The sequence below is a fragment of the Heterodontus francisci genome, chromosome 2, assembly GCF_036365525.1.
Source record: "Heterodontus francisci isolate sHetFra1 chromosome 2, sHetFra1.hap1, whole genome shotgun sequence".
NCBI classification, from domain to species: Eukaryota; Metazoa; Chordata; class Chondrichthyes; order Heterodontiformes; family Heterodontidae; genus Heterodontus; species Heterodontus francisci.
This window is the reverse complement of record NC_090372.1, coordinates 214,544,691-214,565,945: the sequence shown is the minus strand read 5'-3', so window position 1 is coordinate 214,565,945 and position 21,255 is coordinate 214,544,691. Positions and strand designations below refer to the sequence as shown.

General features: G+C 45.3%; 1 protein-coding gene across 1 annotated transcript in view; it reads left to right on the top strand.

Annotated features, from left to right (window-relative positions):
• The window catches only part of LOC137350994 (myosin-7B-like), a 237,743-nt gene that overhangs the window by 137,241 nt on the left and 79,247 nt on the right, over window positions 1–21,255 (top strand). Inside the window, exons 22-31 of the mRNA XM_068015735.1 lie at window positions 2,059–2,195; window positions 5,496–5,730; window positions 8,107–8,349; window positions 9,407–9,583; window positions 11,353–11,498; window positions 11,795–11,885; window positions 14,457–14,846; window positions 16,446–16,572; window positions 17,432–17,550; window positions 20,096–20,292. Coding sequence (XP_067871836.1) covers window positions 2,059–2,195; window positions 5,496–5,730; window positions 8,107–8,349; window positions 9,407–9,583; window positions 11,353–11,498; window positions 11,795–11,885; window positions 14,457–14,846; window positions 16,446–16,572; window positions 17,432–17,550; window positions 20,096–20,292 — 1,862 coding nt within the window. The remainder of the gene's footprint in view (window positions 1–2,058; window positions 2,196–5,495; window positions 5,731–8,106; window positions 8,350–9,406; window positions 9,584–11,352; window positions 11,499–11,794; window positions 11,886–14,456; window positions 14,847–16,445; window positions 16,573–17,431; window positions 17,551–20,095; window positions 20,293–21,255) is intronic.

Sequence of the window (21,255 nt, the reverse complement as noted above, 5' to 3'; positions counted from 1 at the left end):
TGGACTGTGATAATGGGCTCCTGTACATATTTAGTGTCATCTGAGAACTTGTGGACAGTTCCCCTAATGTCTTCATCCCAGATAGTTGCTGAAGAGCAGTGGTAACATCAGTGGCTACACTGCAACAGTCACTCCATTTCAAAATCTGCTTCATTCTCCATAAAACACTTTGGGATGTCCTGCTGGGGTTGTGAAAGATGTTGCTGTTCATCCTTCAAGATGAAAAATGATGCACATGATTTGTGCGTGAATTGGATTGTAGTGAGGGAGAGTTGCACATTGTCAGCCTCACTCTCATCCTGATCTATCTTGGTCTAGTGGCAAGATGAAGACAGATGCGGATGTAGTGGGTGACCAGGACTACTTCTGTGTCTTTTGAGCTCTACGACTTCCACAACACGATGTTGAACCACCTTCAAGGCGATTGGACCGTAGATTGGTCTTGTTTGTCCATTCGCCGGAAGCAGGCTTTGCATGCCAGGGTAGACAAGCCCTGATTGTCTACCCCGAGGGTAGGAGACCCGACAACTACCCTCGCCTAGTTTGACCTGCCCATTGAAGCAGTTTACTGGGGTGTGGCCTCTGTTGCAGGCCAACAGCTGCTTGAAGCCACAGGTGAGAGCTGGGGGAAGATGGGGTCCTCACCTGTGGTGAAAGGTGTTATATAAATGAAAACCCTTTCCTTCAGGGGGCAGACAGCAGTCAAATGTCTCAATACATCAACATGAAGTGAGAGATGTGAGCTGCACAATGTGAAGGATTAATAGGAACCAGATCGATGTGGTTAAAATAGAGCTAGATTTTTTTTTTAAATCATTCTATTCAGACAAAACCCCACTGGGGATGCTGGTCAAAAACACTGTGTGGAGCAGCAAGTGTAACTGGACCGGGCCTGGACACAGAAAATGGGGAGGAATCCTGATAAACACTGAATGCACTAGTCACTGGCCCCCACACTGAATCACTGGTAATGAAACCAGTAGCTTATCAAGCCCAAATTCGGCCCTCTAATCACACAAGATTCAATCTTGCTTGGCAGCATTTTAGGTGGCACTTTGTTAGAGGCTTTTTGAAAGTCTAGATGGAATTACATAGAGTACAGCACAGAAACAGGCCATTCGGCTCAACTGGTCCTTGCTGCTATTTATGCTCCACGCGAGCCTCCTCCCACATCTCTATCTCATCCTATTAGCCTTTCCTTGTATTCCTCTCTGTCATGGATATTGAGCTGCTTTGCTGGTGAGTGCATACTGCTCCAGTACAGAATATACAAGGAATGAAATCAATGTCTACTTCAGTGAAGCATCTTTTGAAGTAAATATATCAGTCACTCTTCTTCTTTGGCCTCCTTATCTCGAGAGACAATGGGTAAGCGCCTGGAGGTGGTCAGTGGTTTGTGAAGCAGCGCCTGGAGTGGCTATAAAGGCCAATTCTAGAGTGACAGGCTCTTCCACAGGTGCTGCAGAGAAATTTGTTTGTCGGGGCTGTTACACAGTTGGCTCTCCCCTTGCGCTTCTGTCTTTTTTCCTGCCAACTGCTAAGTCTCTTCGACTTGCCACACTTTAGCCCCGCCTTTATGGCTGTCCGCCACTTCTGGAGATCACTGGCAACTGACTCCCACGACTTGTGATCAATGTCACAGGATTTCATGTCGCGTTTGCAGATGTCTTTAAAGCGGAGACATGGACGGCCGGTGGGTCTGATACCAGTGGCGAGCTCGCTGTACAATGTGTCTTTGGGGATCCTGCCATCTTCCATGCGGCTCACATGGCCAAGCCATGGGAGCCGCATATCAGTCACTACCAGACAATATTCTCTAGTTATTAACTTAGATTTTCCTTTACTTGCCTACTCCAGTATTACCCACTATTCCCTGAATAAGTGTGCAAGGGAAATCATGCACTTCCTCACAGGTAGGTTAAGAGCAACTTGACAGAGGCTTAGGAATAGGTGAGAGAATGGCTGGGCCAAAGGTAGACAGAGAGAGAGGGGGAGAAGACAAACTAACCAGAGACCAGGTTAAATCTTAGTAACTGAAAGTAATTCCCTGTCTGACAGGTATTCTTCAGAGCTGGCCTCCTGGGTTTACTGGAAGAGATGAGAGACAAAAGATTGGCCAAGGTTCTGACTCTGATGCAAGCCAAATGTCGTGGCATGTTGGCACGTTTAGAATTTGAGAAGTTGGTAAAGATAAGGTAAGAAAAAAGGGAGAGAATGACAGTGATCTGATAGAATTGTTTCTACTAACAGAACCTATGGGATGTGACTAGCACCTTGGAATCCAAAAGGAGTTGTGGGATGAGAAAAGGTTTTGATGTTCTGACAGGCTCTTTGGCTCTCAACATCAATGGACTACTTTGTGCTGATGAAATGCCAGGATTTTGAAAAGAATTTTGTAATACGATAAAGTCCTTTACTGTAAAAAAGAACAGACAAAAATCTGGGACAGGAAACTGGTCCATCCAACCTGCCCTATGGGCCCCAATGAATTTATACAAATCAGCATCTTATTCCATTAATAGATCCCCAATGGTACCTTCACTGGGGCCTGAAAAGGAATGGTGACAATTGTATGTTGCTGAAACTTCATCACTCATTCCTCAACAGTCTTCCTATCCAGCTTATCAAAGCCTTTCATAATTTGCAATACCTTTATTAAATCTTCTCCTCGCCTTCACTACTCCAATGGAAATATTCCCACTATCTCAAATTTCTTCTCATATCTATGGTTCCCCACCTCTAAACTAAATCCTCCCTGTGAATTTAATATCATAGAGAGATACAGCACTGAAACAGGCCCTTCTGCCCACCAAGCCTGTGCTGACCAACAGCCACCCATTTATACTAATCCTACATTAATCCCATATTCCCTACCACATCCCCACCATTCCCCTACCTATACTAGGGCCAATTTACCAATCAACCTGCAAGTCTTTGGCTGTGGGAGGAAACTGGAGCACCCGGCAGAAACCCACACGGTCACAGGGAGAACTTGCAAACTCCACACAGGCAGTACCTAGAACTGAACCCGGCTCACTGGAGCTGTGAGGCTGCGGTGCTAACCACTGCGCCACCCATATCCTTTAATATTCGCTGAAGTTCAGAAGAGTGAGGAGGGAATCTCATAGAAACCTTTCCTCTTAAACTCTATACCCCAATTTATAAAAGCCAAATAGTTATTAACCTCTGTATCGCTTTATTTATCTACTCTTATTACTAAGGAACTATATTTGAACTATATATCTATTTCTCCACACCTTTTCATGCCTTTCCTTTGTGTTTATAAAACTGGCAACAAAACCTGAATTCTACAAGAAAATAGTTATAAAATCCTTCCTGTAGATGTGTGATCGTTCATGTCCAATCACTTCCACCTTGGGTGTCTGAGATCATAAAAATTAAATGGTGGCACAAAATTTGGGACATTTCCTTCGAGAAAATATGCAAGGCAGAGGTAATGATAGAAATAAAAACAAGAAATACTGGAAATACTCAGCAGGTCTGGCAGCATCTGTGGAGAGAGAAGCAGAGTTAATGTTTCAGGTCAGTGACCCTTCAATGTTAGTAAGGTTGAAGCTAAGTACTGCTCACTTAGTCGGAATGTCTGGTACTAGGCTACTCAAAAATGTTCTCTACGTCTAACCTATCTTCTGAAACTTGGTAAATGCTCTTGTGGTGGTCAGTTCAAAACATATAAAGATTGCCTAAAGACTAAACTAAATGAAAATGTGGCATTTCAACTGGCATATGGGAACGAGATGTTTGTGACAAAAAAACAAAATTTGATTCACATATGGTGTGGCACAATTCACAGAAACATTAAGCAAGTCGGGTCCAACTAGCAGATTTAAAGAGAGCCTGAAGGAAATCAAGGAAGAATCAGCTCTCAGATCAATCTGACATTGGATGCCCTGTGCATGGGAAAACATTCTTCATGAAAATCAAACATTCCAGTCATATGAGAATCCACAATCTCCCCTTGACATTCAACAGCATTACCATTGCTGAATCTGCCACCATCAATATTCTAGTCATTACCATTGACCAGAAATGGAACTGCACCAGCCATATAAATACTGCAGCTACAAGAGCAGGTCAGAGGCTCACCTCCTGTCTCCCCAAAGCCTGTCCACCATCTACAAGGCACAAGTCAGGAGTGTGATGGAATACTCTCCACTTGCCTGGATGGGTGCAGCTCCAACAACACTCAAGAAGCTCGACACCATCCAGGACAAAGCAGCCCACTTGATTTGCACCCCATCAAATACCTTCAACATTTGGGGAGGCGGTGGCGTTCTGGTATTGTCACTGGACTAGTAACCCAGAGACCCAGGTATTGTTCTGGGGACATGGATTCGAATCCCACCACAGCAGAAGGTGGAATTTGAATTTAATTAATAAATCTGGAATTAAAAGCTAGTCTAATGATGGCCATGAAACCATTGTCGATTGTTGTAAAAACCCATCTGTTTCACTAATGTCCTTTAGGGAAGGAAAATCTGCTGACCTTACCTGGTCTGGCCTACATGTGACTCCAGACCCACAGCAATGTGGTTGACTCTTACATGCCCTCTGAAATGGCCTAGCAAGCCACTCAGTTCAAGGGCAATTAGGGATGGGCAATAAATGCTGGCCTGGCCTGCAACGCCCACATCCCATGAATGAATTAAGAAAAAACATTCACTCCCTCCACCGCCGATGCAGCAGTGTGTACCATCTACAAGATGCATTGCACCAAGGCTCCTTAGACAGCACCTTCCAAACCCGCAACCTCTACCAACTAGAAGGACAAGGGCAGCAGATGCATGGGAACACCACCACCTGCAAGTTCCCCTCCAAGCCACACACCATCCTGACTTAGAACTATATCACCTTTCCTTCACTGTCACTGGGTCAAACGTCTGGAACTCCCTAACATCACTGTGGGTGTACCTACACCGGATGGACTGCAGTGGTTCAAGAAGGCAGCTCATCACCACCTTCTCAAGGACAATTAGGGATGGGCAATAAATGCATAGCCAGTGATGCCCATTTAAAAAAACAATCTGTATTAATTAGAGATGAACCATAGGCTGCTCATCATCAGTAATGATGGAGAGATCATCATCATACTTCCATTCTATGCTTTTCTTCCCAGAATACATTACCTCACATATCTTTGCATCAAATTGCATTGACAAAGTCCATTCTACTCAGTTCTCCATACTAATGTCAAATTCTCCTACTTTGGTAGGATATAGGAACAGGAGGAGGCCATTCAGCCCCTCAAGCCTGTTCTCCCATGCATTCAGATGATGACTAATCTGTACCCCAACTCCATATCCCTTGATACCCCTACCCAACAAAAATCTATCTCACTCTTGAAAATCTCATTTGACCTCCGGGACTCAGGACTTACTGATGTTGACACTGGGTAAGATGTACTGGAATAGATGTTCTTCCCTCAACATGGACTCCTGTCATCTTGTTCTTTGTTTGTTTATTGTTTTGCTCAGGGATGCTATCCAGATAATCCAGAGAAACCTCCGTGCATTTCAGTGGGTGAAGAAATGGAGTTGGATGAAGTTGTTTTACAAAATCAAGCCCCTGCTCAAGTCCGCTGAGACCGAGAAGCAGCTTCTGCAGCTGAAGGAATCACTTGAGAAATCGGAGTGTAGAAGGAAGGAGATTGAGGAGCATCATCAGGAGCTTATGCATGAAAAGAATGATCTACTTCAGCAACTGCAGACCGTAAGCTTGACATCATCACTTACTTTTCCTCAACAATATTTTTGGTGCTCAGCAGGATTTTTCAACGTGTCACTAGTACAGACAGAACTTGCATTTATATAACGCCTTTCATAAGCTCAGGGTGTCCCAAAGTGCTTTGCAACCAATGAAGTATTTTTCAAGTGTGATCACTGTTTGTGATGCAGGAAGTAGTTTACGCACAGCAAGATCCCAGAAACAGCAGTGAGCTCATCACCAGATCGTCTGCTTTTTAGTGTTAGTTGAAGGATAAATATTAATTGTGACACTTGGAGAACTCTCCTGCTCCTCTTCAAACTGTGTCATGGATAATTCAACATTTATCCAAGAGGGTAGAAGGGTCCTCACTTTAACATTTTATCTGGAAGTAAGCCCTCAGTCCAGACGATATGCTCAAGTCTCGAGAGTGGGGGTTAAACCTTCAACCCTCAGATTCAGGGACAAGTGTGCTAACCCACTGCGCCAGGTAGATAGAAGTGAGTGCAGAACAATAGTGGTTGTACACAGTGCTTCAAATGGCATCTCCTAGAGGGTGAGGCAGTGACCAACCTGGGTTTGTGCTGGGCTTGATAGGCCATGACAAGAAACAAAGTGAACACAACCTGATACTTTCTCCCTTGTTTGCCACTCGTTATACAGAGCCTGCATTGACTTGTTTAATAAACATTTCTCCATGTATCTGGAAGTTGTGCCCTTACTGGAGGGTGCACTTCAGTCACTAATAGTGAACCTTCCTTCTGTAGTTGGATGGCCACCTGCTCAGTATCGATGTTGCTCACCTGCCACTATGAACAAGTTGTGACATTTCTGCCATCACCATGACATCCTATTTTATTGTCAGCTGCTGCTGTCTTGATGGATTTTGCACTCCAGTCCACACTACCCCCTAACCCCTGCCCAGCCCCGCTCCCAAAACCCACCCCACCCCACCACACCCAACCCGCCCACCCCACCACACCCAACCCGCCCACCCCACCACACCCAACCCGCCCACCACGCCCACCCCACCCAAGTGACCCTATAGGCCCAACTTCCCGGACAAGCTTTTCCTTTGCTACAGTCTCTTGAAGGTCATGAGGATGGCTTATACTGCAAGGTTCAATAGTACCTTTCACCAGGGAATTGGATATATATTTGAAAAGGAAGGATTTGCATGGACTTGGGGATAGACCGAGAGGAGTGGGACTAATTGGATAGCTCTTTCGAAGAGCCATCACAGGCAGGAGAGCCCAAATAGTATCCTTCTGTGCTGTAAGGTTTCAGAGAAGCCCACACCTTACTATTAGTGCCAATTTGTGTATTTTTAAAAATTCGTTTGTGTGGATGTAGGCGTCGCTGGCCAGGCCAGCATTTATTGCCCATCCCGAATTGCCCTTGAGAAGGTGGTGGTGAGCTGCCTTCTTGAACCACTGCAGTCCATGTGGGGTAGGTACACCCACAGTGCTGTTAGGAAGGGAGTTCCAGGATTTTGACCCAGCGACAGTGAAGGAACGCCGATATAGTTCCAAGTCAGGATGGTGTGTGACTTGGAGGGGAACTTGCAGGTGGTGGTGTTCCCATGCATCTGCTGCCCTTGTCCTTCTATTTGGTAGAGGTCACGGGTTTGGAAGGTGCTGTCTAAGGAGCCTTGCTGCATTGCTGCAGTGCATCTTGTAGATGGTACACACTGCTGCCACTGTGCGTCGGTGGTGGAGGGAGTGAATGTTTGTGGATGGGGTGCCAAACAAGCGGGCTGCTTTGTCCTGGATGGTGTCGAGCTTCTTGAGTGTTGCTGGAGCTGCACCCATCCAGGCAAGTGGAGAGTCTTCCATCACACTCCTGACTTGTGCCTTGTAGATGGTGGACAGGCTTTGGGGAGCCAGGAAGTGAGTTATTTGCCGCAGGATTCCTAGCCTCTGACCTGCTCTTGTAGCCACGGTATTTATATGGCTACTCCAGTTCAGTTTCTGGTCAATGGTAACCCCCAGGATGTTGATAGTGGGGGATTCAGTGATGGTAATGCCATTGAATGTCAAGGGGAGATGGTTAGATTCTCTCTTGTTGGAGATGGTCATTGCCTGGCACTTGTGTAGCGTTGTAACTTCAAAATTGCTCGGAACTGTGTTGAAACTAAACAACTTAATTTTATACAGAATCCTTCTAGTAAGTCAAGGGTTTAATTCCTTTAAGTTCCCCTGTTCAAATCAACTATACCACCCATCTTGTTTAAGGCAACCTCAGCTGAGTCAATCTGAGCTTCCAGGAGAATATTTAACATTTCAAACTAGATTCAGTCGGCAGTTCATTGTTCTTTAGTGTATCTTTTATCTTGATAAATCTTCTATTTTCATGTTATCCTTTTTAACTAAATGTTTCCAGGATCAGGAAAACCTCGCCGATGCTGAGGAGAGGTGTGAACTGCTGGTGAAGACAAAACGGCACCTGGAATCCAAAGTCCAGGAGCTCCTGGAAGGGCTGGAGAGTCAGATGGAAATGAGCCAAGAACTGACCAGCAGGAAGCAGAAATTGGAGGAGGAATGCGGGGAGCTGAAGACTAACATTGACCTCCTGGAAAGCACACTGAGCAAAATGGGCAAGGAGAAACGTGCCATCGACAACAAGGTATTGCCCATGGAAATGAGTGCCCAGATCTCCAATTGGCACTGCCAGTGGCTGAGCCTCTCTGTCAGCCATGTTGACTGATAAAATTGGCACCTGTTATCTTCATTTATACAGAGACTTTTATAAGTTCATTCTTGGGAAGGTTGGTGTATATTGTTACATTCCTCATTGGCCTGATACAGCTGAATAGGCCACATCACAGGGCAAAGACGTCTCAACATGTTAAAGCGGGACTGAAGTTACATGTAGGCCCCGATCCAGTAAGGGTGAACCAGTTGGGCTTTTCTGACAATCTAACAGCTTTATGGTTACTTTTACTGGTAGCAGCTTTTGATGTGAACTGAATTTAAATTCTCAAACTGCCCATGGGAGTGATTTGAACTCACTTTTTCTGCAATTATTAGCCCAGGCCTCTGGCTAACAGATTCGGTTACATAGCCACGACACTACATATCCTGTGGTTATTTTGGCAACATCGGCATTTTAGGAAGAGCCCATTTGACTAAATGCGCCAGCCCATTTTTCTCACCATATTCCCCACTTTAAAAACACAGCTAATTGTCTCACTACATAGTTTCATGTTCTTCTCCAGTAATTTATTCCAAATAATGAATACTTTTTGTGTTAAATACTTAATCCTGATTTCAGCATTCTTTGCCAGTGTGAACAATTCAGAACAATATTGCCCATCTTTACAGTAACAGAGAATCAGAGGGGAGATGAGGGGTTTGTTTACACAGTGAGTGTTCTGATCTGGAATTCATGGTCTGATAGGTCAGTAGGAGCCAATTCAACAGTAACTTTCAAAAGGAAATTGGATACATATTTACAAAGGAAAAATTTACAGGGCTATGGGGAAAGAGTAGAGGACTGGGACTAATGGATAGCTCTTTCAAAGAGCCAGCACAGGCACGATGGGTTGAATGGCCTCCTTCAGTACTGTATCATTCAATGATTCTTAATAGCCCAGTGGATAATTTTGTAGCCGCTGTCAAATGTTTGAGGAGCTTCATGTTGATGTAGTTACTCTCAACTCAAGCTGCATCTTTGATTGAAGGTAAGAAACCTCACAGAGGAAACGGCAGCGATGGATGCACTGATTGCCAAGCTGAAAAAGGAGAAGAGCTCACTCCAGGAGGCCCATCAGAACATTATGGCTGATCTACAAATGGAGGAGGAGAAGGTCAACAGCTTAAGCAAGGCCAAAGTCAAATTTGAGCAGCAGTTGGAAGATGTAAGTGCAATAACGGGGTCAAAGGGGAACGGCCATCGCTGCCCAGTGGTGAAAAACCTCCAAGGCAATTTAGCCTGTTTACAACAACAGCTTGCATTTTATAGCATCTTTTAACATAGTAAAAACATCCAAGGCAGTTCACAGAAGCCTAGTCAGACTCAATTTGACCATGAGCCACATAGGGAGATATTAGGACAGGTGCCCAAAAGCTCGATCAAAGAGAGAGGCTATCGGGAATGGCTTATAGGAGGCGAGGGAGGTGGAGAGGTTTAGGGAGCGAAATCCAGAGCTAAGGGCCCAGACAGCTGAAGGTACAGGCACCAATGGTGGAACAATCAAAATCAGGGAGGCCCAAGAGGCAGAAATTGGAGGAGTGCAGATATCTCGGAGGGTTATAAGGCTGGAGGAGATTACAGAGATAAAGAAAGGCAAAGCAATGGAGGGATTTGAACACACAGATGAGAATTTTAAAACTGAATGTTTAGGCAGGGTCAATGATCTCTCTTGCCATGGCTTCTCTTTCAATTTCTCTCCTGAAGGTCTGAGCTGGGAACAGTTCTGCAATTGCTGGCTATTCTCTGCACCTCACACTCAAGGCCATTTCTCAGACTTGGAGCTAGACAGTGAGTGTTAGCCAGCAGGTGGGGAGTCCAATCTTTTCTCACCCTGTGTTCAGACACAACAGCTTTAGTCACTGGACAGGGAGTGATTGGAACAATGTGCAGACACCAAGTATAGAACACCTAGTGCTGATCAGATAGCTCAACATGTAGTGACATTGAACTTGAAATCATCTTAGTCTGTGTGACTTGATTCAGCTCTGAAGAATGTACTGAAACTGCTGGGCAGCTGCATTTTGTATAACATTAAGTTTACGAATACACAGGGAATATTGAAAACCAGAATTGAATTATACATGGAATAATGGATAGCAATGACAACTTATATTTATATATAGCACCTCCAACATAATAAAAAGCCCCAAGGAGCTTCACAGAAGCATTAAAAACAAAACATGATACTGAGTCACATAAGGAGATATTAGGGCAGATTGGCTAAAAACTTGGTCAAAGAGGTAGGTTTTTTGGAGTGTCTTAAAGGAACAAAACAAGCAAAGTAGAGCGGCAGGAAGGTTTAGGGAGGGAATTCCAGAGCAGCTGAAGGCACGGACACCAATGGTGGAGCAATTAAAATCAGGGATGTGCAAGAGGCCAGAATTAGAGGAGTGCAGATATCTCAGAGGGTTGTGGGGCTGGAGGAGATTACAGAAATAGGGAGGGGCAAGACTATAGAGGGATTTGAAAACAAGGGTGAGAATTTTAAAATCGAGACGTTGCTTAGCAGCAAGCAGAGGGGTGATAGGTGAACAGGACTTGGTGTTAGTTAAGACACGGGCAGCAGAGTTTTGGATGACCTCAAGCTTAGGGAGGGTAGAATGTGGGAGACCAGCCAGGAGTGTGTTAGAATTGTCAATTCTAGAGGTAACGAAGGCATGAATGAGGGTTTCAGCAGCAGACGAGCTGACATGAGATGAAGTCGGGTGATGTTATGGAGATGGAAATAGATAGTTTTAGTGATGGCGCGAATAGGTGATCGGAAGCTCATCTCGGTTAACCAGATTTGATATATACATTGGAATAGTGGATAAGCAGAACTGAAATACACAATGAATAGGAAATATACAGTCAGATACATAGTCAGGATTGAACTACATGGGGAATTTTTAAAAATTTCTAGATCAGTTTTTAAACAATTTCTTTTTTCTGAAGATGGTGGTATTACTAGAGGAGGAGAAAAAGATCAGAATGGAAGTTGATCAAACTAGGAAGAAGCTGGAAGAAAATCTGAAGCAGACACTTGAAACAGTGACTGACCTGGAGAGTGACAAGGTGCAAATGGAGGAAAAGCTGAGAAGGTAAATGGAGAGAGATCTGTGGTTCCAGGTGGGTGAGTTTGGAGGGGAGATTGAAGGGGGTAGGGGGGTGTGGGGGAGGTGGGGGTAGTGTGGGGGTAGTGTGTGGGCAGACTGCCCCGACCTTGCTGTATGTGAACGCTCTTGTCTTGCTACTGAATATGGGCTCTTCCTGCAATGCATCCAAGTTAACAATTCAGCACAAGTCAGCTTCACTTCAAGGCTCGTGTTGTGCTTTGATCACCTCACTTGGTCGGGTTTCCTGTATTTGTTAAATAGTTTCCTCTGCTGCTTTTCAGGCAAGAGTTTGAGATCGGCGAGCTACAAAATAATATCAACGAAGAGCAGAGTTTAATTTCCAAGCTGCAGAAGAGGTTGAAAGAAGTTCAGGTATTCGATTTACGTACTCATTGCTTCCTCTTCGTATTCTTTCCCTGCTTTATCCCCATAGCCTCGCAATTCTGTCCTTTTCAACTTTCTATCCAATTTGCTTTTTAAAGTTATTGTTGAGTCTGCTTCCACCGCCCTTTCAGACAGAACATTCCAGATCACAACAACTCGCTGCATAAAATATATTCTCATCCCCTCTCTGGTTTTGTTTGCCATTTTCCTGTTTATAGGAAATTTTTGACAACACCTATTCAGTGATGGCCATTATGGTCGTGTCGAGTTTATATTGTAACACTTATAATCCAGAGAACTGGAGTTCAAAACCCACCAAGCAGCTTGAGAGTTTGAAATCAGTTTTTTTTTAAAACCTTGAAAATAAAAATCTGCTATCAGTAAAACTCTCATGAATGTTGCTAAAACTCAGCTGAATCATTGATGCCCTTTCGGGATGGAAACCTGGTGGATCCTATGTGACTCCAATCCACCACTTTAACCTCAGTCCTTTCTCAGGGCAAGCAGGGATTGGCCAAATCCTGACAATTAATTGAAAAAAAATGAAAGCTGTATTTTACAGTAACAAATCACAACTGAATATTTTTTTTAAAAATATACAAAAGGAACGAGGGACCCAGCATTCCCTGCTGTGTTTTTATGACCTGAAGATAAACTGGACAGGTTGTTGAGATAATAGCCCAGAATTCCCACCCTAATATCATTGTGGGTACACTATCAACACAAGCACAGCAGCAAGGGGCAGCAGTAGACCATAGGCTCACAGGAGCCTGTTCTGCGCTCTGCCACTCGATAAGGTCATGGCTGTTCCTCTATACCAACACCACTTTCCCCCATCATCCCCACATCCCTTAATCCCCTTAGTGCCCAAAAATCTATTGATCTCTGTCTTGAATAAACTTAACAGCTGAACATCCACAGCTCTCTGGGGTAGAGCATTGCAAGGATTCACAACCCTCTGAGTTAAGAAATTTCTCCTCATCTCTCTCCTAAATGAGTGACCCCTTATTGGGACTGTGCCCCCTAGATCTAGGCTCTCCAGCCATGGGAAACATCCTCTCAGCATCTACTCTGTCAAGCCCTCGAAGAATTTTGCTTCAATGCGGTGCCCTCTCATTCTTCTAAATTCAAAAGAATATAGGCCTATTCTACTCAATCTGTCCTCATAGTACAATCCTTTCATTGAAACCTACTTAAAGGAATAGACAGCGTAGATGCAGCTAAGATGTTTCCCCTGGTTGGGGAGTCTAGATCCAGGGGACACAATTTCAAAATAAGGGGGAAGCCACTTAGGACAGAGATGAGGAGAAATTTCTTTACTCAGAGGGTTGTGAATCTTTGGAATGCTCTACCCCAGAGGGCTGTGGAAGCTCAGTCATTGAGTATGTTTAAAGCAGAGATTGACAGATTTCTAAATGACATAAAGGGATATGGGATAGTGTGGGAAAAAGGCATTGAAGTGGATGATCAGCCATGATCGTATTGAATGGCAGAGCAGGTTCAATGGGCTGAATGGCCTACTCCTCCTCCTATGTTCCTATGTTCCAATGTTCTTCTCATCTCAGGTACCAGTCTAGTGAATCTTTGTTGCATCCCATTTAAGGCAAGTATATCCTTCTTAGGTAACGAGACCAAAACTGTACACAATACTCCAGGTGTGGTCTCATAAAGGCCCTATATAATTACAGCAAGACTTCCTTAGTCTTAAACTCCAACCTCCTTGTAATAAAGGTTAACATACCATTTGACTTCCTAATTGCTGTGGTACCTTTTTGTAATTGTTGTGATTTGTGTACAAGAACACCCAAGTCCCTCTGAATACCAACATTAACTAGTCTCTCACCATTTCTATTATTCCTACCAAGATGAATCATTTCATGCTTCCCCACATTATTCTGCATCCGCCATATTCTTGGTCAATCACTTCACCTGTCTATATCCCTTTGCAGCCTCTTTTCATCCTCCTCACAGCTTACTTTCCAACTTAGTTTTTAAATCATCAGCAAACATGGATACATTTGGTCCCCTCATCTAAGACATTAATATAGTTTGTAAATAGCTGAGGCCCAAGTACTGATCCTTGAAACATTCCACTAGTTGCATCCTGCCATTCTGAAAATGATCCGTTTATTCTTACTTTCTGTTTTCTGTCCATTATCCAATCTTCAATCCATGCTAATATATTACCCCCAATCCCCAGAGCTCTAATCTTATGTAACAGTCTGTTCTGTGGTACATTATCTGAAAATCCAAATACACTACATCCACTGGTTCCCCCTTATCTACCCTGCTAGTTAAATCATCAATAAACTAATAGATTTATCAAACACAATTTCCCTGTCCTAAAAATCACATTGACACTGTCATGTGATATATTGATTTTCCAAAAGCCCTATTACCACGTTGTTAATAATAGATCCTGCAGCAGGCTCTTCAACACCAGCTTAGGGCAACAGGGACAAACACACACACAAGCCAACATGTGCACACTTGCAGCCTCGAGTACGTTCGTGTCACAATACATCTGCTGCTGCATTAATTGTTGGATTCTTTCCACAGTCTCACAACCAGGAACTGTCGGAGGAGTTGGAGTTGGAGCAGAGCGCTCGAGCAAGAAGCGAAAGGCAGCGGGCGGAGCTGGAGAAGCGGATGCAGGGACTCACTGAGCGGCTTCAGGAGGCAGGAGGGGCGACCGTCGAACAGGTAGAGCTCAACAAGAGGCAGGAGGCCGAATGCCAACGCCTGCGGAGAGAGCTGGAACAAAGCCGCCTCAATCACGAGAAGGTGGTGGCTGAACTCCGGAGGAAGCAGGTGGGCGTGGTGGGTGATCTAGAAGAGCAAGTAGACAAGCTGCAGCACGCCAGGCAAAACCTGGAGACAGAGAAGCAGGCTATGAAAATGAACCTGGATGTGATGGTTTCAAACGTTGACCAACTTTCCAGGGCCAAGGTACGTCTGCTGGGAGTTTAACTTAGTTTGGGAACTCGAGCTGTGGTTTTAACCAAAGGCTGTTTCAGGGCAACCAACCAATTTTAGACTCCACTGAATGCTGTGGAGAGGAACGGGTGTAAAACAGGCATCAGAAATGTTTCTGCACTCACACTGGCCTGGTTGGTTAAAAATTGGAGCTTTAGAATTCAAAAGATGATAGGCCAGGGAAATAAATTTGGAAATCCCCTCTTTATACTTTCATTTTTTGCCAAAGGCACTTACCTGAGTTGGTATCTAGGTCTGTTGGCACTGGCTGTCACCTGGTATCCTATCCAAATAGATGTATTTTACATGCGATCCTGTTCAGTTATTATTGGCAGGTGACTGGAACTAGAGGGGCCATCACAGCCACGTTTAGATCTGTCTTTACCTGGGGATTTTAGTTTAGTTTAGAGATACAGCACTGAAACAGGCCCTTCGGCCCACCGAGTCTGTGCCGACCATCAACCACCCACTTATACTAATCCTACACTAATCCCAGATTCCTACTGCATCCCCACCTGTCCCTCTATTTCCCTACCACCTACCTATACTAGGGGCAATTTTATAATGGCCAATTAACCTATCAACCTGCAAGTCTTTGGCATGTGGGAGGAAACCGGAGCACCCGGAGAAAACCCACGCAGACACAGTGAGAACTTGCAAACTCCACACAGGCAGTACCCAGAATCGAACCCTGGAGCTGTGAGGCTGTGGTGCTAACCACTGCGCCACTGAGCACAAACAGAAACATCCACACTTAAACATACAAAACAAACTTCTCATACCCACATAGACAGACACATGCAAATTCACACATACAGAATCACGAATTCACTCTGTTTTGAGCAGGAACGGTACAATAACAATTGGGAAACGGAATCTGCACTAATTTGTCGTGTCCTTACTCTGGGAATGCCGAGGAAATTTGTTGTCCTCCAACTGTTCCTTCATCTGAGGTTGGCTAAGGCACGCAGGGATTGAACCTGGCTCTGCCTGGTCAGAATAGCTTAATGCCATATCACACACTGAAATTATCGAACACACCGACCTCTTCCTTCAGGCCCCGGGTATCACACACTCTTCTGGGGAGGAGAGCTTTTGCTCAGCAACAACTAGCACTCATTCAATGTTTAATCACCTAATGAACCACCTTAGTCACCTGAGAAACCTCCTTAACCATGCGACAAACTGATTTCATTCTCTGGAATTTAGAAGAATGAGGAGTGATAAAATCCCTCAGTACTGACCCTCTGACAGTGCAGCACTCCCTCAGTACTGACCCTCTGACAGTGCAGCACTCCCTCAGTATTGACCCTCCGACAGTGCAGCACTCCCTCAGTACTGACCCTCTGACAGTGCAGCACTCCCTCAGTACTGACCTTCTGACAGTGCAGCACTCCCTCAGTACTGACCCTCCGACAGTGCAGCACTCCCTCAGTTCTGCGCTGGGAGTGTCTGCCTGGATTATGTTCCTGGTGTCGGACTTCTGATTCAGAGGTGAGGGTGCTCCCTATGAGAGTCGGGTATGTTTGCACAAACACGTTGGATGTTAATCCATCTTTCTGTATAATTTAGACTGATTTTGAGAGACGTTGTCAAGTGCATGAAACTGAAGCGAGTGATGCGAAACACAAAGTAGAGGAGCTTCAGCAGCAACTGAACAATGTCAAGGCACAGATGATGAGGATGAAATCAGAGCAGGGTAAGAGGGCACAGGCCTCGATTTTAACTTGGAGAGAGAGCTAGCAGTGGAGAGGGGGTTCTGAGCAGGCGACCTGGGGCAAAGGTGGTGTGTGTACGGCTGAGCAAGGCGAGGGGAGCAGGGCGAGGGGAGCAGGGCAGGGGGAGCAGGGCGGGGGGAGCAGGGCAGGGGGAGCAGGGCGGGGGGAGCAGGGCGGGGGGAGCAGGGCGATGGGAGCAGGGCGGGGGGAGCAGGGCGGGGGGAGCAGGGCGGGGGGAGCAGGGCGATGGGAGCAGGGCGGGGGGAGCAGGGCGGGGGGAGCAGGGCGGGGGTGCAGGGCGGGGGGAGCAGGGCGGGGGGAGCAGGGCGATGGGAGCAGGGCGATGGGAGCAGGGCGGGGGAGCAGGGCGGGGGGAGCAGGGCGGGGGGAGCAGGGCAGACGGGAAGAGCATTGGGGGTCAGGTGAATGACTGACTCGCACATTGTGTCCGGGACAAATTAAACCCATTGCCAAATCCAGGCCGTGACTCCCACCTGAACCCGACAGGTATCACTGCCTGGCCTAACCCTAACCCTAAGGTGATGCCATCGGAGTCTGATTTGCATATTTAAAGGGGAACATTCTCGTCACCTACAATGTAAAATCGCTGTCTGTCAGATCTGGGCAGGAAAGTAATGGTAAGTCCCACGATAAGAAAATAAGAACAACCAAATTGAAAACAATTACTGGGATTTTCTGTCTTCATGTCTTGTATTTCTGGGGAAGGAGTGAGGAGAGAAAAAATGTTGAGTCAGAAGGAACGCATAAAAGTGAACAGTCTGTGTGTACTGTCATTCACTGCTGTGACATATGTGGGTTTTTCATACGGTCTGGTTTCAGGAGACCTGTCACAGCAGTTGGAGGAACGGGACGCATTAATGGCTCAGTTCGCCCGGATGAAAATGGCCTTCACTCAGCAGATAGAGGAGCTGAAAAACCAGCTGGAGGAGGAATCCAGGGTTTGTGCCTACGTTCAGCCTCTTTGTGGCCTTACTCACGAGTAGCTGTGCAGCCCCGAGTGAAATTTCTAATGTTTTGTCTTCTCCTTTCCCGAGATGTGGGCATCACAGGAAAGGCCCACGTTTCTCACCCATCCCTAGTTGCCCTTGCGAAGATGGTGGTGTGCCGTCTTCTTGAACCGCTGCAGTCTGTGTGCTGAAAGTGCTCAAAAGGACGTTGTCTGCAGACTGGCCGCAGCCTTGCATCAGCACCTGAGTGGCTGTGTGACTGATGTGAAGTAACCTCACTAATTCTGCATTCCTGTTTACAAACCACTTTACCTCTCGGTTTAGCAGCTCTTGCTGCTCACCTTCTCAGTTGTTTCACATTGTTTGGTTTTTTCTCTAATTTCTGATATGCATTTGTAATATTTAAAGTGTAAATGCTTAATTTCACAGAATAATAGAACAGAGGAGGCCATTTAGCCCATCATGTCTTTGAAAGAATTATCCGATTAGTCCCACTCCACTGCATTCTCTCCCTAGCTCTGCAAAGGGTCCCTTTTCAACTTTATCCAATTTATTGATCATTCTACCCTCCCTCTCCCAAAACCTCCTTTTTTTTTCTCAGTTATAAAATGTTTTCTTCTCCTTAATTCCTACTGGGAATTTACAATTTATGCTCCAGCTTCCATTGGCTGAGGAGATTTTTCCTCCTATAAATTCCCCAATGGCCATGCAGCTCCTTGGCAGGTGTTCATTCCTCAAGCATCGATGACTAAACAGAGGCCTGTCACAAGGTCCAAGATCAGCATCAAAGTGCCGAATAAACATTCCACTTTGGCCCTGACTCAGACATCAGATCACTCAGTGACACAGAAATATAACCGACCCAAGCAATAACATGAGCTCAGAATTTGTATTTCATGATATAACCTACAAAAAACATTGAGAAATGACGTGTTGGGTTTTTTCCCCCCAACACCCATCAGTTATAGCTGTAATTCAGGTACAGGAGCCAAGTGGTTATGTTACTGGATTAGTAATTGAGAGGCCTGGACTAATGATCCACTGATGTGAGTTCAAATCCTGTCACCACATCTGGGGAATTTAAATTCAATGAATTAAGCAAATACAATTTAGAATGAAAAAAATAAGTGAGTCTCACTAATGGTGACCATGAGACTACTGGATTGTTATTAAATCCCATCTGGTTCACTTTATGCCCTTTAGATATAGGAAATCTTCCAATCTTACCGGGTCTGGTCTATATGTGAAACTCAAGATCCACAGCAATGTGGTTGACTCTTAGCTGCCCTCTGAAATGCCTGGCAAGCCACTCAATTGTATTCAAGAAAGCAGCTGACCACCACCTTCTCAAGGGCAATTAGGGATGGGCAATAAATGCTGGCCTTGCATCTTTCTCACACACAGTTGTATAACTGAAGTTAAAGGTCTCAGTCCTTTTTAATCTGATTGTCATGTGAGGAGGGTGATAGTTACTACAGTCTGAGTGTGCAATTTCTACAGGGGTGCACTGGAAACATCAATGACCGTTGGTGCATCTCTCGCAAGTAGCACAAAAACTTGTTAATGGGGATCTGGAAATCCTTCATCCTGCATGGAGCAGGTGATAGTGATAGTACTTTTCAAAAATACGTTGATGATTATGCAGTGACAGACACAAATATTTTAAGTGAATCTGCCTGCTCCCAGCTGCTGCTGAAAGCCTCATTCATGCTTTTGTTATCTCCAGACTTGACTACTCACATGCTCTCTGGCCAGCCAGATCCCACTCTTCATAACCCTGAGCTCATCCAAAGCTCTGCTGCCTGTATCCTAACTCGAACCAAGTCCAGTCCACCCATTACCCCCTGTGCTCACTGGCTTACACTGGCTGTCAGTCCATCAACACCATGAATTTAAAATTCTCACCCCTGTGTTCTGATCCCTCTATGGCCTTGCACGTCTGTATCTCTGTAACCTCCTCCAGCCCTAAATCCCTCCAAGATACCTGCGCTTCTCCAATTCTGGCCTCTTGAATATCAGCTAGTTTCTTTGCCCCAGCATCGGCGGCCATGCTTTCAGCTGCCTGGGCCCTAAACTTTGGAATTCCCTCCCTAAACTACTTTGCCCTCTCTCCCTCACTCTCCTCCCTTTAAAGTGCTCTGTAAAACCTTCCTCTTTGACCAAGCTTTTGGTCACCTGTCTTAATATCTCCTTGTGTGGCTCGGTGTCAAATTTTGATTCTTGTCACTCCTGTGAAATGCCTTGGGATATTTTACTGCATTAAAGGTGCTACATAAATGCAAGTTGTCGTTGTTGAAATCAACCCCCATTTTTGGGGTGAACCTCCGTTTCGTAATCGCTACATTGTGTTACATTTCTGCCGTATGCACGGTGTGCCAGCATTTATTCAGCTGTCCTAATAGCTCCTTCTTTGGCTCGGTATTAATCATTGTCTGATTACATCTTGTGAAACGCCTTGGGAAGTTTTACCATGTTGGAGACACTATACAAATGAAGGTTGTTGTTGTATTTGACAGTGTTTTCCCCCTGTCCATAGGTGAGGGTAGGATTATCTCGCAGCTTGCAGGATGCACACAATGACTGCGAAGTCCTCCGTGGGCAGCTTGAGGAAGAACAGGAGGAAAAGTCGAGCCTTCAGAAGTCTGTCTGCAAATCCAACGCAGACGCATTACTGTGGAAAACAAAATACGAGACGGAGGGCATTCAGAAGCTGGGGGAATTGGAGGAAGCCAAGTATGATCTTTGAATTTAAACCGCACACTTTTCCATGGGCAGGTACCGGCTAAGAATAGAAAATGCTGGAAACACTCAGTAGGTCAGGTCGATGATCATTGGTCAGAACTGGTGACATTAATAAGCTGAAACAGTATCTCTATTTCTCGCTCCACAGCTGCTGTCAGACCTGCTGAGTGATTCCAATATTTTTTGTTTTGATTTCAAATTGCCGGAAACCGCAGTAATTTGCTTTGGTGCAGGTTGAGAATGTTCATTAGCAACCCTCGCTCACAAACTCACTCAGGTTTCAATCAGTGTGAGGGGGAGCTTGTTCTACTGGGCTGTAAGGTCAATGGCAACACAAGGCTGACACTGCAAGATTCTGCGTAAACGAAAACTAAACGGTCTCTCCCCACTGGGATGTTTCTGTCATTGCTAGGAAAGGGCTGTGCACAGCATTGCCAAAACAAAACTGGAACACACCAACCAATTAGATGAATCTTTTGACCTGGATTGGAAATGTGTTGAGAGGATGGAGACAGAGGGTGGGGTTATAGGATTGCATGTTCTGTTTGGCAGGATATGACAAGTGGTGTTCTCCAGGCATGGACTGAGGCCTCAATTTTTCACCATGTTTAATAATGACTTGGATGAAGGAATGAAGTTGTATATTCCAACTTTTCCATGATGCTCGATGAGGATGGATAGTAAGTCGGGCAGATGAGCACAGAAAGTTGCAAAGAGAAATGGACAAAGTGAGGGAAAGAGAGAAGGGGGTGAAAGGTGAAGAGACAAAGAAAGAAGGAGAGATGAGAAAGTGATCCACCGATAGACAGTGAGTACACACTGGAACTTTCACCTTCGGGGGAGAGGGGTCCTCGGGTGTGGGGAGGTGGGTAGGGGTGACGTATATCAGGCAATATCGGATCAGCTTCTCACATTACACCACATTTCCTCTGCGGTGAACCTCTGCCAAAGTTA